The sequence below is a fragment of the Lutra lutra genome, chromosome 9 (assembly GCF_902655055.1).
Source record: "Lutra lutra chromosome 9, mLutLut1.2, whole genome shotgun sequence".
In the NCBI taxonomy this organism is placed as follows: domain Eukaryota; kingdom Metazoa; phylum Chordata; class Mammalia; order Carnivora; family Mustelidae; genus Lutra; species Lutra lutra.
The window spans coordinates 82,449,403-82,464,740 of record NC_062286.1 but is presented as its reverse complement, the minus strand read 5'-3'; the positions used below and the strand labels follow the sequence as shown (position 1 = coordinate 82,464,740).

The 15,338-nt window shown below is 45.7% G+C and overlaps 1 protein-coding gene across 5 annotated transcripts in view; it reads right to left on the bottom strand.

Moving 5' to 3' along the window:
* The window catches only part of NPAS2 (neuronal PAS domain protein 2), a 153,502-nt gene that overhangs the window by 27,271 nt on the left and 110,893 nt on the right, over nucleotides 1-15,338 (bottom strand). For all 5 annotated transcript variants that reach the window (XM_047745027.1, XM_047745029.1, XM_047745030.1 and 2 more), the window contains exons 6-9: nucleotides 13,395-13,515; nucleotides 12,267-12,380; nucleotides 1,311-1,429; nucleotides 527-609 (exon numbers count right to left, since the gene is read on the bottom strand). In XM_047745027.1, coding sequence (XP_047600983.1) covers nucleotides 527-609; nucleotides 1,311-1,429; nucleotides 12,267-12,380; nucleotides 13,395-13,515 — 437 coding nt within the window. The remainder of the gene's footprint in view (nucleotides 1-526; nucleotides 610-1,310; nucleotides 1,430-12,266; nucleotides 12,381-13,394; nucleotides 13,516-15,338) is intronic.

Below are 15,338 nucleotides of genomic sequence, written 5' to 3'. Positions count from 1 at the left end.
ATTAAGATACTCGGTTTCATTGGCATAAACTGGGTTAAATAATAATAGATTTTATCATTATTGAACAATTAAAAACACCTCTAGATTGGGTCAGTCCAATCCCAAAGCGTAATAAAAAGTTAAAGGGTAGGGAGGGGAGATTTCTCACCCTTAGAAAGAAAACTGAATTAAAGGGACAAAAGGGTGTTGAGAGAAATAAGATGTCAAGTTTCTCTCCCATCTGCTCCTGCCTTCCTGGGAACTGGAGAGGGTCCCAAGGGGTGGGTGAGGGATCCCAAGGATGTCCCCGGGCTGTGGCACCTGGCTCTCCCAAGACGCTCTGACCCAAACACAGAACACATCCACGGACGACTTGCAGTGGAAGGGAAGCCGCCTCACTCTTGGCCGGGAACAATTTTTCCTGCTGCCAGAAAGCCCTTCTCCCTGAAGGGGCCAGGCCCGACTTTTCTCTCCCAAGGAGAGCCTGGCTCATGCAGACAAACACTTGAAAAGGACCCAACCCAAATATGTTTTTCTTTTCACAAACCTGTGATCCAGAAATAAAAATTTCCATTCCAAACTATGCCTTGAAGTGAATTCCTCTAAGGGTTCGTCAACTATGCACATTTCCTGTATTAGAAGGGAAAAAAAATGTTGCTCAGGGTGTCAGAAGCTCACCCTAGGTTTGTTCAAAAAGGCATGGTGGAAGGGAAACAGAAGTTAAAATCATTGAGAGCAAGTATCCAAGCTGTGTTGGACTGAAACTCATCATCTGTAGCTAATTTCAGTATTAGCTGATACTAAATTTATTTCACAAGCTGGGGAAAAACACCTAAGAGCCAAAATGTTACACCACTCCCTTCCCATTATCTAGAAGTGTGGTAAACATGTGGAAAATGGCTCTTCATCTGAATTTGAATGACTAATTTAACTCAACGTTCATGTCACGGATGTTAAAGCAATCACAGGCCAGAGGATACAGACAAACCTTTCCTCCTGACACTGGGTCCCCACCTTGGCCTGCCCTGAGAGGTATTAATGTTGGCGGAAAAGGTAGGAGGGTCGACAGGGTTGCAAATGAACCTCTCTGCCAGCCGGGCTGAGCAGCAGCTGACTCTACCTTCCAGCAAAACAGCTTGTAGGAAACCAGAGTGAAGGCAAGGGGCAGGTGGGCCTGTCACGGGCATAGAAGCCAAATATTTCAACTTTTCAAAGTCAGTGAGAGCCTCATTGCAGTCTTATTCTTTCCCATAAAGATGGTTCATTAGCTATAACTAAATGTGACTCAGTTGTACCAGTTCTACATGAAAAATTCTCTCCCCGATACTTGCCTTTAAGAATTGGGGCGTTGCCAGGCGAACGGTGGCGATGAAGCAGACCTCCTTTCCCAGCGGCACCCGGCAGGGCCTTGAAAGGGTGCTATCAAAGCCATTACAAGAGGGGCTAGGCACTGGGGTGGGAGAGAACAGACAGACAGTTTAGGCCTATGTGGCACGGTGGCTGACCCCTACCTGGCATCATTGTCAGCCGCACCGCACTCAGGGCTTCCCGAACATTCACTCACTTCCTGGGCCTCAGGATCCGGGGTGATCCCCAGAGGCACACAGTGGTCACCACAAAGTTGCTGGTTCTGTAGCTCCGCACAGGGGGCAGACCTGTACACAAGCGCCTTTTTCTTCTCACTGGGAAGTCTGGGAAGGCATGACTTTCCTCAGTCCAGAGAGGAGGCCGCAGAGGCCTGGAAAGCCCACATGTATTAACCAAGGCTGCTCAGAGCCATAATAATGGAGTGATGACTCTAGCCAGGGCTTCCAACTCCAAGCCTGGAGTTGTCCCAGAGCAGAGAGGGGATGCGGCTGAGAACAGGCCCCCGTAGGCCCTCTGAGGAGGTACCAGGTGGTACCAGCCGCCATCTTCCCCAGGAGCTACAGATCTGGCTTCACCATGACTATGGTGAACTGCTTTACTTTCTGGGCCAGAGAACAATTCTGCTCTGTTAGGTGGAGTATGCTGGGTGGGGAAAAGAACCCTGTTAAATATGAGAAAAGTTGGTGGGCCATGTATATTGAATTCTCGAACTTGGCTACACACTAGATTCCCTGGGGCCTTCTCTGGCCTCCCAGCTGCCCAGACCCCACTCCCAGCTCCACTAATTCAGGAACTCTGGGTGGGAAGCACAGGCACTGGCAATTTTGAAAGCCCCTCCCACAACATTTAGTACCACGCGGCCAGGATTGAGGATCATTACGCTAGATAATCTATACTACCTCTTTCTTTTTCAAATGTAGTTGATTATATCCTGAACCAGATCCTGAATTCTGAGTACATTTCTGAACTGGTAGATTTAAACATAGCTGTGTTTTCCAATTTGAGAACATATAAAGCAACAGAAAATGAAATGCATTCTAAAATGAAATCTGCAAGACTTTCTTTGGATTTTAGCTTTCCAATAATTTTTGTTTTATATGTTCGTAGGTTTCTAAGTGATTCTATAATGTGGTCTTCTAGCCACGAACATGAATAAATTCATTTTACCAAACATATTCTCTGAATGCATTCACATACATATTAATATGAATGTTTCCAAACATGAATATAAAGGGGCAAAGTAGGAAATGGTGGTCCCTAGAGAGATTACATCTGTCATTAGTTGGCTTAGACTTAATGTGTGGGGTGAGCCAAGGCACTCACCCAGGGAAGAGAAAGCAATCCCACAGGGAAAGGGTCTGCAGATGTGAACATCTGCATAATAAAAAAAGACATTACCACATTTCCCAGATGTGAAATATCCTCTCTGTTTGAAGTGGAGAGACATCACCTGCCAGATAAAGACCTAATAAAATTCTCCCTACTCTTTCAGAAATTCTAGGCCTTCTAAGCAAACTTCCGAGGACTTCTGGTGAATTTTAAAAGACAGTCTCTCTCATTTGTCTCTAAACCATGTGTCTTGCTGGAATGATCCATGGGCTCAGTCATGATTTACCATGAGGAAGGCAGGGGGATGGACAGAGCGTGGGATAGGGAAACCCCATCCCCTAACAATTTCTTCAAGCGTCAGAGACCATGGAAATTAAGTGAATGTTCTGCAGAGCTTACTGCTGGCCTGGCTGTCTCTCAGTGCCGTTTTATCAGTCCTTTTAGAACTGCTAAGGTTTTAAAGATGAAAATGCTCCCCGCAGGGGAAATTTCATTATTGCTTACAGCCCGTGCTAAAGAAGCTAGCTACTTTACAGAGGGCCCCAGAACCAAGCAAACTCCTCTTCTAAATGAGCTTTCTCCCCCAAAACCTGAAGCAGCTGAGGGCTTGATCAAAGGTGATGGTAAGTCAAGGATGAAAGTTTTAACAGAGGCCAAGGGGAAAACCTTGGGGGAAGTCAAGGGGAAGAGGGTACTTGAAACAGCTTGCTGACTGCGTTTCAAATGACTTCTCTTAACAGCAGGAGCCTCCTAGCTGATTTTGGAGTCAACACAGGAGCAAACTGCTCCCTGGGACTTCATGGGAATATTTAACACTTAGAATAACTTCTCTGGCACTTCTTATCCCAAGGTAGTTAAAAAACATTAATTAAGGATTTAATTAGTTGTTTCAATTTAAGTAATAGAAAAAACATATCTAATTACAGCTGGCTTCCCGAGCCTCTTGGAAGGATTACCCGTTCGGTGCCGGCGCAGCCCGATCTACCAGCCTTCTCCTTTCTTCTGCCACTCCAAGACACTCACACACACACAGCACTCATGCCACAGATAAAAGCAATGGTGGCTTGCTACATTTTTTGTCCTGAGGGTCGTCTTACTTGAGATTGACCTTCCTCTTGCCCAGAGCTAAAGAGATAGGTTTCCCCTATGGCAGGAACTGGGTCTAGTTCTCTGCCTTCCGCTCTGAGCTTGCGTCCTGAGGCAGCAGGTGCTCCACATGTGTTTGTTGAACGTGTCTCTGATGAGATGACCTTCCGTTGCGCATCCAAACCACAGCTTAAGTCCCGGCTACGGGAAGGCACCTTCCAATCCCAGCCAGCGACTGATGCATAGACCTTGAGACCCCCACCCCCCACCCATGGCGCCCCTTGCGCAGCTCAGCTTGGGGCTGCTGGTGGCTGGCTCATGGTGAGAGGGTGCCATAGAGCATGGTCCTGGGTCCCACTGGCCCTGGGGCTAGCTCACCGCCCTAGTAGTGCATTTATACTGGTCAGAAGGCCCTGGGCAAAGTCTGCTGCAAATCAGCGACAGCAGGCACCAGTCTGAAAACAGCACCAGTGGACCTCACGCTTGGAAAGACACAAGAGGGTGTTCTGCTTCTGGTCTTCCTACTACTAAATGGATCCATGGTGGGGATCAAGCCCCTCTTTGCTCCTGAACCTTTCATCACAGCCTCTAATTTTAGATACCCTGGAAGAATTTTGCCTTGGGCTGGCATGCCAGGGATTCTGAACACAAGAGAGCCCCGAGGTTCTTGGAGAGAATAGGAGTAATTAAAGTCCATCTCGCTTGGCACCTGGGGTTGGATTCCAAGTTTGAGGACAAAGGTGACCTCCCAAATCAGTCATAAGAACGTAAGGATGACGGTGGGGGCAGGAAGGTCTCGGGTGGTATGAGACATGTTTGCAAAGGGTAGGAAATAACGGGGAAGAAGTGAGGTAGGGATAGCAAACATAGCTCACAGCAAAGGAGCAGAAACAAATGGAAAAAGCGGGACCAACTGTTCCTCAGTACTGGTCCAGTCATCAGGCCTCAACAATTAAGTATCCTGATCAGAGATGGCCTGCTCGTGATAAATTAGTTGCAACAGCTGTAGGAAAACACACTAATCGTCCACACGGAGAGTGACGAATCACTTTCTCAGCACTTCTCAGAACAAATGAAAATTCAAAGCCAAAAAGTGTCCAGGAGGACATGAAACCATCAGGAGGCCCGCTAAAGGAAGAAAAACGTTCTTAAATCTCATTTATGATAACTGTCCAAAATGTCTGGGCGAGAGTGTTGGAATGTTAAGGAAATAATAATTTCCTGCATATTCACGAGAAATCCTCTCCCAGTCATGTAGCACTATTTTCAGGCTTTTCTCTTTTCTCTGCACAGCACAGAGTGCTTCGCCTGATGGGTTCTCAACAGCCAGGTCACAGGGTTCTCGGGACAGCCACAGCAAAATAATCCTGCCCGGGTTTGGGCGCTGGGGCACTGCCTAACTTGTACCAACCAGTGCGTGCATGGTTCATGCTTTCTTTCTGCCAGTGCAGTTTGGCTTGGAGACAAGCTGAGAGCCACATGAGAGAGCTAGGGATTTGCAATTTGCTGGATTGAAAAAATGACTCCGATGGGAAAATATATGTCTCACTTAACTATCTCTCCTTTCCCTTGGCGTTTATGAATTACAATGAGTATTTTTCGGGGCCTGGAGGTTATCATGGCATTGACAAGATATCCACCAGATGGTTGGTGTGGACGGAGCCAGATGAGTCGTAGGCTCAGGGAAGTGAACTTCCTACAGGCTGTCGCCCCCTGTCCTCCAAGTGGACGTCTGGTGCACATTTTTATCCCAATGATCGCACAACGTCTATAGGACTGTGCCTGTTCGCAGACTGAAGCAAGTGGGAGCACGTGTCTGATAAATGACCATTCCTTACTGCCCCATTTCAATGTGGGCTCTAGATGCTCAGGCAGGACAATGTCCTTGGGTAACAATTTGTTCTTGATTGCGATCTTAATTCCTCTGCTATCTTATCTGGCAGCAATGGCCACTGCTAGAGGATGTGGCACTTCCTCAATGGGGTGGAGGGGACACTCTGCTTCATGCTCTTGGGAGCTGGTGACGGAAGAGACATTCCTTCCTGTGCTCAGCTCACGTCTCCATTCTCAGTGAGTCTGGTGGGTGTGGCTTTGTTCCCCTAACTGAGAAATCTCAATTCAACTCAGGGAAACAAGAAACAAAATCCCCAAAGCCCTAAAATGAGGCAACCTACAGAAATCCCACGGAACATACGGAATCGAGTGTTGTAAGCTAAAACGCCTCCCTTTCTGCCAGTATTTCAAATCTGGTTGTGTGGTTAGAGGCAAATAGGTAAAATGAGGGCAGGGAAACTTTTATACTCTGGTGTGTGGTTTCTGGAAAGCCCAGAGTGGAATGTTTGCTGAGGGTGACCTATTTGGAACCACACCAGCAACTTTTGAAATACTGCTTTCTGGATTTCAGTCGATGCACATTTAAATCCAAGTCTGGGGGAGGAGCAAGGGCTTAAATAGAGGATTGCCTTCTTCCTGGCACGAACTTCTCTTTCAGGAACTGGAACCTGTTTATTAGGATCTCTTAAAGCAAAGACTGTTCATTATGCCTTGGAAAATCATCTGGCCGGTTCCTTTCCCATAGAAGTGGGGGGTGGGACTGTGGGACCTGAGTGGGGGTTGGGAGAGGACCCAGGTGCTCCTCTGTAGAACTGGAGAAGGAAAAAGATGGAACAGTGTATTTGTTCATGATATTAAAAAAAAAAAAAAAATCTGTTCTGGGACAAACATAGCTCCGAATAATCTAATTTCATTTCAGCCCCATTCTGGAAATGATGTGAAGAGCAGAGGTAGGCCAGAGGCTGCTCCCACCAGTGGTCCTCCTTGAATCTCCAGGCCACATGGCCAAGAGCACACACAGGCTTTTTTTTAATCGGAAGAGGAGGAGACCTGTGCTTCTGTATTGCAGCTCGGATTCCTTCCAGAAGCTTTTCACAGACTTGGTTAGAAACTGTCCTTGGGGCGCCTGGGTGGCTCAGTGGTTTAAGCCGCTGCCTTCGGCTCAGGTCATGATCTCAGGGTCCTGGGATCGAGTCCCGCATCGGGCTCTCTGCTCAGCAGGGAGCCTGCTTCCCTCTCTCTCTCTCTCTCTCTCTCTGCCTGCCTCTCTGTCTACTTGTGATCTCTCTCTGTCAAATAAATAAATAAAATCTTAAAAAAAAAAAAAGAAACTGTCCTAAACATGGGGAGTTAGGAGAAGGGAGTTGGGGGAAATTGGAAGGGGAGGTGAACAATGAGAGACTATGTACTCTGAAAAACAATCTGAAGGGTTTGAAGAGGTGGGGAGGTGGGAGGTTGGGGGAACCAGGTGGTGGGTATTAGAGAGGGCACAGATTACATGGAGCACTGGGTATGGTACAAAAACAATGAATACTGTTATGTTGAAAATAAATTTAAAAAATGATTTTAAAAAAAGAAGAAGAATAGATATTAACTCTTCTTTAAATGTTTGGTAGATGAGCACGGGCTGTTATATGCAACTAATGTTATATGCAACTAATTAAAAATTAATGTTGTACTATATATTGTCTAATTGAGTGTAATAAAAAATAAATAAATGTTTGGTACAATTAAAAAAAAAAGAAAGAAACTGTCCTAAAGTGAAACAGTTCTAGGAAAGCTCTTTTCTTGTCCCATTTCCCAACACGTATTTCTTCACATTTATTAAACAATATAGGTTAAAGATGTGCAATCCTGTCTTATATCCCCTCCCCTGCCTTCAACATCTGTAGCAGATGATGAAGTCCTAAGGAGTGACCAAGATGTGCAAACATGAAGCAAGGGAAAATTCCATTTTGTTGATGCATTTGGGCAATGGTGGCTGTGTCTGCCCAGCCATGGGGAACGGAGAGGGTTCAGAGGTACAGGGGTAAGCTGGCATAATCGGCCGGTGAATCTAGAAATGTCCAACCAGAGATTAATTGCCTTAACAAGGGCAAAGGTGCTTCTATGTCTCTCCACGCCCCAAATTCCTAAACCGGTCTACTCCCACCGGTGGCAGGGCAGACAAATGCTGAGCAGTTATGTGGGGTGGCCGGCAAGCAGGTGGCATCTTCATCTACATGATTTAAGGGTCACCAAAAGCTCCCTCTGGATCCGTGTCCCCCATCTTCCCTGTACTGGAGCTGACACGGTTCCCTTTCTGTCCTTTGGTGTAAGGCCCAAGGGTTCGTATGGACTGTTTTCGAGTTGCAGTTTGTGCCTAGGTCAGCCTTAAGGCAAACTGGGTGATCAACTGAACAAGAGGCAGGGAAGAGTCCTGGCGGGGCACTTGAGTCAGGGGTCCAGTTACAGACCTCGGGGAGCGCCCAGGGAGCCCAGGTGGTTAAGGAACTTGATGTGGGTGGCAGACCCAGAATGGGGAGCAAATGGAGGCCAAAGATGACCACACACTGGCCAGATCCTGTTGCCTAGGCCTCCCAGTGCAGACAATTCACAAGTCACTGGAACTGACATAAGGGCCAGTTTTCCCAGCACCTACCGAAATGGATTTAATCTTCACTTTGGAGTCAAGGTCAAAGCGTAGTGGGAGCTCTGTCTCTGGATGGGCTCTCGGGTCTGTCAAGGAGAGCTGTATTTTCAGTTCTCAGAGAAAAGTCTGATTTCTCTAGGAGTCAAAAGTCGGGTCTGAATCTTGCTGCTGTCCCCAGTTACCTGTGTGTGGGGGGCCAAGATCGCTGAGCCTCAGTTTAGGTCAATGTACTTGTCAAGCTTCATTGATGTACCAGGTATGGACTGCATAGACTCACGGAGGAGTAAAGGTGACTGTTCTTCCCATAAATAAATCTTTATTTATAAAGATGAGAGCTTTGCATCTTCCTGACAGGCATCAAAGAAGAATGGACCAGGCCATGTTCCATAAACTAAAGAGCCCTACAGAAATGAGAGGACTTTTCCAGATAATGGGCCAGAGTAGAGTTTTCTACACAGTTCTCTGAAGTGTGAGCAGGAATTCTGCTCACACCGCAAACTAACTTTTATTTATTTAAAATAAAACCAATGCTCATAGTCCGTTCTCTTCCTTATTTTACACCTTGTTTTTAAATGTATGCCATGCCTGGGAACTCAGGACAATGGCGGGGGTGGCTTGTGTACAAACCACATTCTCCGGTTTCTGTATTTGATACTTTGACATTTGGGGCCTTCCCAACCTTGAAGGAACTGCTCCCTTCTGGGTGTCCTAGAAGTAGTGAATGATTCACCCTTCCGTGCACCTTTCGTGGGCAAACCACCCCCCAACCCTCACCTTTGTGGGTCTCTCCCACTCTGGGCTACTATCCACTGGCTCTCATCATCTAGGCTTCCGACAACTAGGGACAGCACCTTACCCAAGATTCCAGGTAGACAAACTGACACTTGTTTACACCTCCTTGCTTCTTCATTTCCACAGAAACCATACAACTAACTAGCTCTTGCCCACATCTTCAACTCTTCGCCCTGCCCCCTGACCTCCCCTGGTGCTTCCCTGTGTGGCTCCATGGTGTGCTGTGCCAGTTTGGAGGGGTCTGTGAGTATAAACCTCTTTTCCCCGACAGTCATGTCCATGTCTGTGTGTCTCACCATATTTGATTTAAAACAAATCTTGGGTCCCCTGAAAGCAGCTTGGTACATGGGTGCAGGACACCTGGTGAGCACAGGTATAGACATCCTGAACCAACTGTATGCCAGGTAACAGGGACAGGCCTGTGTAATGCAGCACAACACAGATTTGTGGGAGGCAGCAAAGTACTGGGGTGAAGGGTAGGACTTCAGGGTTAGAACGGGTATGAGCGTAGGCCCCCCACTTCCCATGGGTGCACCTCAGACTCTCATATGTATCACTTTCCTCCCTTGATTAGTGGGGACGATGCCAACAGAACCATTTATAAGGTTGGTGAGAGGATTCAATGAGATTATCAATGCAAAGACCCAGGACCTAGGACTTAGGAAGCACTCCTAAGGTGAGCTACTTTTATTACCCCATTGTTCAAGGCTTATTGAGAAGTAAACCTACAAAATCAAATTTGAAGTATTCCTTAGAGTACGTTAAACCATATTTCATAGGTCAAAAAGGATTGGATGTCGGTGATTTCATGAGGTTCCATCCTAGCCATTCATTTGTCTCTGACATTGGTTGCTGTCTATTTTCATCGAAGTGAGAATTATATTTCAGTTTTTCCACAATTACTTTTGGGGACTCTGGCCTCAAGAAAGCCCCCTAACTTTGGTTGGTTCCACAGGCTCTGGAAAGACTCTGGCACTCTTGGTTTTAAATTTTCCACTTTCAGTGCTGTGTGTTTATAGCAGTCACAGTTTCAAAAAAAAAAAAAAATCACACATAATTTCCACACATTCTTTCAGGGAAACAAACATTGTCTCAACTTGAAGTGAAAATAAAGCTTTGCTAGTTAAAAAAAAAAAAAAACAAAAACAAAAAACAAACAGCAGCCCAGGTATTCACAATGAAGCCTCCCTCTTTCCTGAAACCCTCTAAAAGGTGCTAAGTGACAGGAAGCTTCAAAGTGATATTCAGCAGCAGCTTAAGGGAGAGTTGCAGAAATGGAAATTAACAAAGGATTTGACTGTGGCTCACCAGCCAATCACGTATCAGTTCCTTAATTAAGTGGTGCACTGTTGTCATGGGGACACGTGGGCGCCTTGTCCCATAATTCCCACAGTCTTGGCACTCCGGGGGCCAGGGTGCCTTTCCCTTCCTTGCTCACAGCCTCATGGGATGCTCTGCTATTCCGGCAGCTGGCATAATGGCCACAACACACATTTCAAGCGAATTTCAAAGCACTGTTTATATTAATTCAAGGATAAAGCTGTCTGGAAGGAGCACCATCAGCGTGAGGAGTACCCTTAAAATTCCTACAGAATGGCATTTAATATTATGATAGGGCGGTGTCTCGCAAAGTCCATGACCCCTTTCACCAAAACCCCAAGGTTGTTCTCCAATTTCACAATCTCAGCCCCGCCTTCTGATCTCCTAACCTAGAATCTGCATTTTAACAAGCTGCCTCACCCAGTGAACCCTGCACCAGGATTGGCATGACGTTGGGTGCTTGACAAGGCGCCTCTTGGGCCAGTTTCTTTAGCTAGCTACCATTTACTTAAGTATGTGGTTCATTAAACATTCATCTCAGGTTTAGGAAAGCCTTTCAGATGAGTCAGGTTAGGCATGGTCAGGCTTTGGCTCTACCCCATTTAGCCCAGACTTAGGGCCCCACTTGGGAAAGCTGACTTGCCTTCACTTCCAGCCACTTAGGAACAACTGAGCCCTGTTTGGGTAGGTTCCCAGAGGGCCCCCAGTTGGCTGAGAAGCCCATCATCCAGGCATAAGCCCTGAACATTAGGCTTGAAAATCATGTTGGCAAGACCAACACGCTTAGCATCTAGTTGGAGGCTTTGAGACAAAGCATGTATATTTATGCAAGCAACATACAGCAGAGGATCATCTAAGGGTGAAGGGAAGATCCGGGTAGCCTCAGCATTAGGACTCGGGACCATCATGTTGGCTGGTTCTATTGGAAACTATGGGACTAATGTGGTGTGGGAATGGACCCCACTGTGGGTCTGGAGTTATATAACAGTGACAGGGACATCCCGGGCTGCCATCAACTCCCTGGGCCTCTTCTTTCCCTGTTTGTTCTCCTTTGGTATATTTCTCCTTTCCTCTTCTCTCTTTCTGCCATCCTGTCAACACGTCCTCCTGTTTTTTTCCCATCTCTGCAGTCTTATGAAATGTTAGATCATTCAAAGTGATTTATTTCATGTTGAGGTTGGAGGCCTGGAGCAAACCAAACTCTGACCTTTCTATGCTGGGCTTCACTGTGGGGCGGGGCGGGGGCTGGCACTGCTGAATTTCTGGCATTGGGCCCGCAACCCCATTTTCCCCAGGTCAAAAGTGAAATAGAGGGTGTAAGTCGAGTTTAGAGTTGCAGCCAGAGTTCAGACCGTTAGTTATCTGGGTAGTTTCAGAGAGTAAGATCTTACTGCTTGGCTAATCGGCTTGATAATTCATCAGGTGTGGATTGCTGGCCCATCATAAAATAGCCATTTCCCGGGCATTAGGGTCAGAGAGAGCAGAAACCCTAGGTACCAGACCCACGAAAACATGCCCACAGAGGTAGTGAAAAAAGGAGAATAAAGATGCAGAAACCAAGGTTATGGATCTTCTTGTCACAATGCAGCCTTGTTTGGCTGTGTGTAGGCTGAGTCTGTTCTTTATTAACTGTAACTTGTTTCTCATAGTACAGAACTATTCCATCAGCCCAAAAATAAGTAAATGAATAAAGTATATTTCAGTGGGACATCGTGGCCCGGCATCAACACAAGTGTGGGAGTGCGTTCTTTCTCGAATGGGAGATAACATTTACGAGCACAAAACGCATCTTGGGAACATGAAAATCCAAATGCAAATAGGAAAAGCACAGATTCTCACTCCTCCTCCCTCAGTGAGTCTTATGCCCCCCTGTGCACGTTTGCATGATAAAAGACACTGTCGCAATTATATGACAATTAAAGCTTACCATTGTTGTAAGAGCGAAAATTTCCTACGAATTTTATGTATTCATAAGTTGGAAATTCCTTTGGGTTCAAGCTGCCTCTAAGAAGATGGCAATAAAACTCTAAATCGTTGTCAGCTGGGCCGTTAAAGGAAAAAGAGAAAAGGAACGTGAATAAGACATAGATTCTAGACTAAACAAGTTATGTCTTTGTGTAACTCCTGGGCATTAGTCTATACATGGCCAGGACGTTTCTCTCCTGATGAGTGATTCTTGGACCTGATTTTAGAACCTTTGCAGAACAGGGGGTTCCCCCCATAGTTTGTATAGATATTTTGCATTCCATACTTGGGCCCAATTAGTCTTAATTTGCTCACAGATGTCTGTGGTTGGTTATGTCAGCATTGATTAGTTCCGGTTGTTTTCATATGGTGTATTAAAATAAAGCTGCTCATATAGAGCTGCTCTCTTTAATTTAATCTTTTCACGTTGCTTTGAAGTAAAATCAGATGTACAACAGGACACATTATTCACGGAAAAAGAACCAAGGTCTGAACAAGTAAACATGAGGCGCCTGTACTATTTCTATCAATGTCTATGCTTTGTTCAGGGGCACACGGTTCAGGAGGCACTCAGGCTGGCCTTCCATCCAGGTCGCCAATTTTGAGAAAAACTTTAAAATTCCATAAAAACCACAAATGTATATAAAAGACCAGACGACAGCCTCAGGAGAAGAGAATTTGGAGTTTTGACCTAATTATTCAGTTTTCAGTTGGTGACTCGGTTATCATACAAATCTAGCATCACGGTGTCTCTAAAATGAGCAGATTGTGCACTGATTTTTGCATTGTTTGTTACTCAAAGACTCTCATGTTCAAAAAAAAAAAAGAACTTCTTGTATTACATGCAAAAAATTCTTATTCTTAAGCGCCATGCTTTCAAATTTTCCACAGAGAAGTTAAATGTCATACATATTCCGAACTCCAGTTTTAGCTTTAAATTTAAAATATACCTCCAAGGATCTTGGAAATATTCTGAGTCGCCAGGAAAATTGTTCTTAAAATTAGTCCTCCCTTCTTAATTCATTCTAACCTCCTTTCAAAAGTAAAATTCTTATCTTATATCTTATAAAACCAGTAAAGTTAAACTTACATTTTAAGTATTCTGGGGAGGGGGAATCTGTCACAAGCATATGGGAAGAAAGCATTTTATACACTTCTGAGTGTTCTTGTTCTGGAAGGAAATTTAACAAATTCTGATCCATGACATCTGACTGAAAAAGAAAATAAAGAACAAAGGTACACACTCAACGAAGATAAAAAACAAAAGCCAAAGCCAAAACTGAACATTGAAGACAATTCAGAACTGGTTTATGAAATGAAAAGTTCAAGATCTGATTTTCTGTGAAGACCTCGAATCTATCAACCTGTCATCCCAAATTATAATCCAGAAGGTTTTACTTGCTCCAATGCAAAAGTATTGCCCATGGGCCCACCAAAGAAGTAGGAGTTAAGTCAAAGAAGTGTGCAGGGGGTCCTACTCTTCCCGGAGGACCCCACCTGCCGACACGCCTATGTTCTGGCTGGGGTGGTGGGGACAGCGAGGGACCCCAGGGCGGCCCCACTCGCTCATGTGAAGGGCCCTGAAGAACGCATAGGGTTCCTTTCCTGACCACTAGGCCCGCAAATTAACACCTGTTTACTTCTTAAAGTTCTCCTCAATCAAAGGAACCGTGCTTTTTTTCTGAGTGACTGGGCACTGCCATACAAAAATACAACATAGAGTCTGGATACAGCACTGTCCAATAGAACTGTCTGTGGTGATGGAAATGGTCTATCATGTGCACTGTCCCTTATGAAAGCCACCACCCACATGACTATGAGCATTGAAATGGGCCGGCATGATCAAAGCCTGTTCTTTTTTAAATTAAATTTATTTTTAATTTTTTAGAGAGAAAGTGTGTGTGCACGTGCAGTGGGGGTGGGGCAGAGAGAGAGAGAGAGAATCCCAAGCAGGCTCCACAGCCAGCATGGAGCCCGATGCGGGACTTAATCTCACAATTCTGAGATCATGACCTGGGCCAAAACCAAGAGTCGGACGCTCCACCCACTGAGCCACTCAGGTGCTCCTAAAGACGGCATTTTTAATTGTATTTCATTTTAATTCTTTTCATTGGAATTAAAAAAGCCACATGTGGCTAATGGCTCCCATATTCACTAGTTCATATGCAAGCTGACATAGGAGAGAGAGGGAGAAGACAGACATGTCTCTTGCTGCCTCAGTCTCCCTCAAAACTCCTCCTTTCCTGTATTTTTTTTTAAAGATTTTATTTATTTGACAGAGAGAGAGATCACAAGTAGAGAGAGAGAGAGAGAGAGAGAGGAGGAGGAGGAGGCAGGCTCCCTGCCTAGCAGAGAGCCTGATGTGGGACTTGATCCCAGAACCCTGAGATCAGGACCTGAGCTGAAGGCAGAGGCTTAACCCACTGAGCCACCCAGGCAGCCCCTTTCCTGTGTTTTTAAACACAATCTTATATACCCTTGAATTTGTATATCCAGGTAACTCTCTGTTGTGTGCCCCCTGGAGACCAGAATTTGACATGCATCCCCAGTGGCATTCTTCATACCTCTGCCTCCCCTGTGCTCAATGTCTCCATGGTATTGCCAATGGGTCACTTGCCCATACCAAACACTCTGGTGACATCCTCAGCTTCTCCCCCTTCTGCCCTCATCTTTGCATCCAAACAATGTCCAAGGGCTATGACACACTCCTCCCTCAAATTCTCTCAGATCCTCTCCCTTCCCTTTATTCCCATGGCTTCGACCTCCAGTCTAGAGCACCGTCATTTCTTATCTGGGGAATGAAATGACCAAACTGGTCTTCCCACAATGACTTTTGTCCCTGTCCAATGTGTTGCCCACCAGCAGCCAGAAGGAGCCCTGTATCAGATGAGGTCACCACCTTGGTTAAAACGATCTACTGGCAGGGGTGCCTGGCTGGCTTGGTCCATAGTACAAGTGACTCTTGATCTCAGGGTCGTGAGTTTGAGCCCCATGTTGGGTATAGCCGTGACTTCAAAATAAAACAAAACAAAAA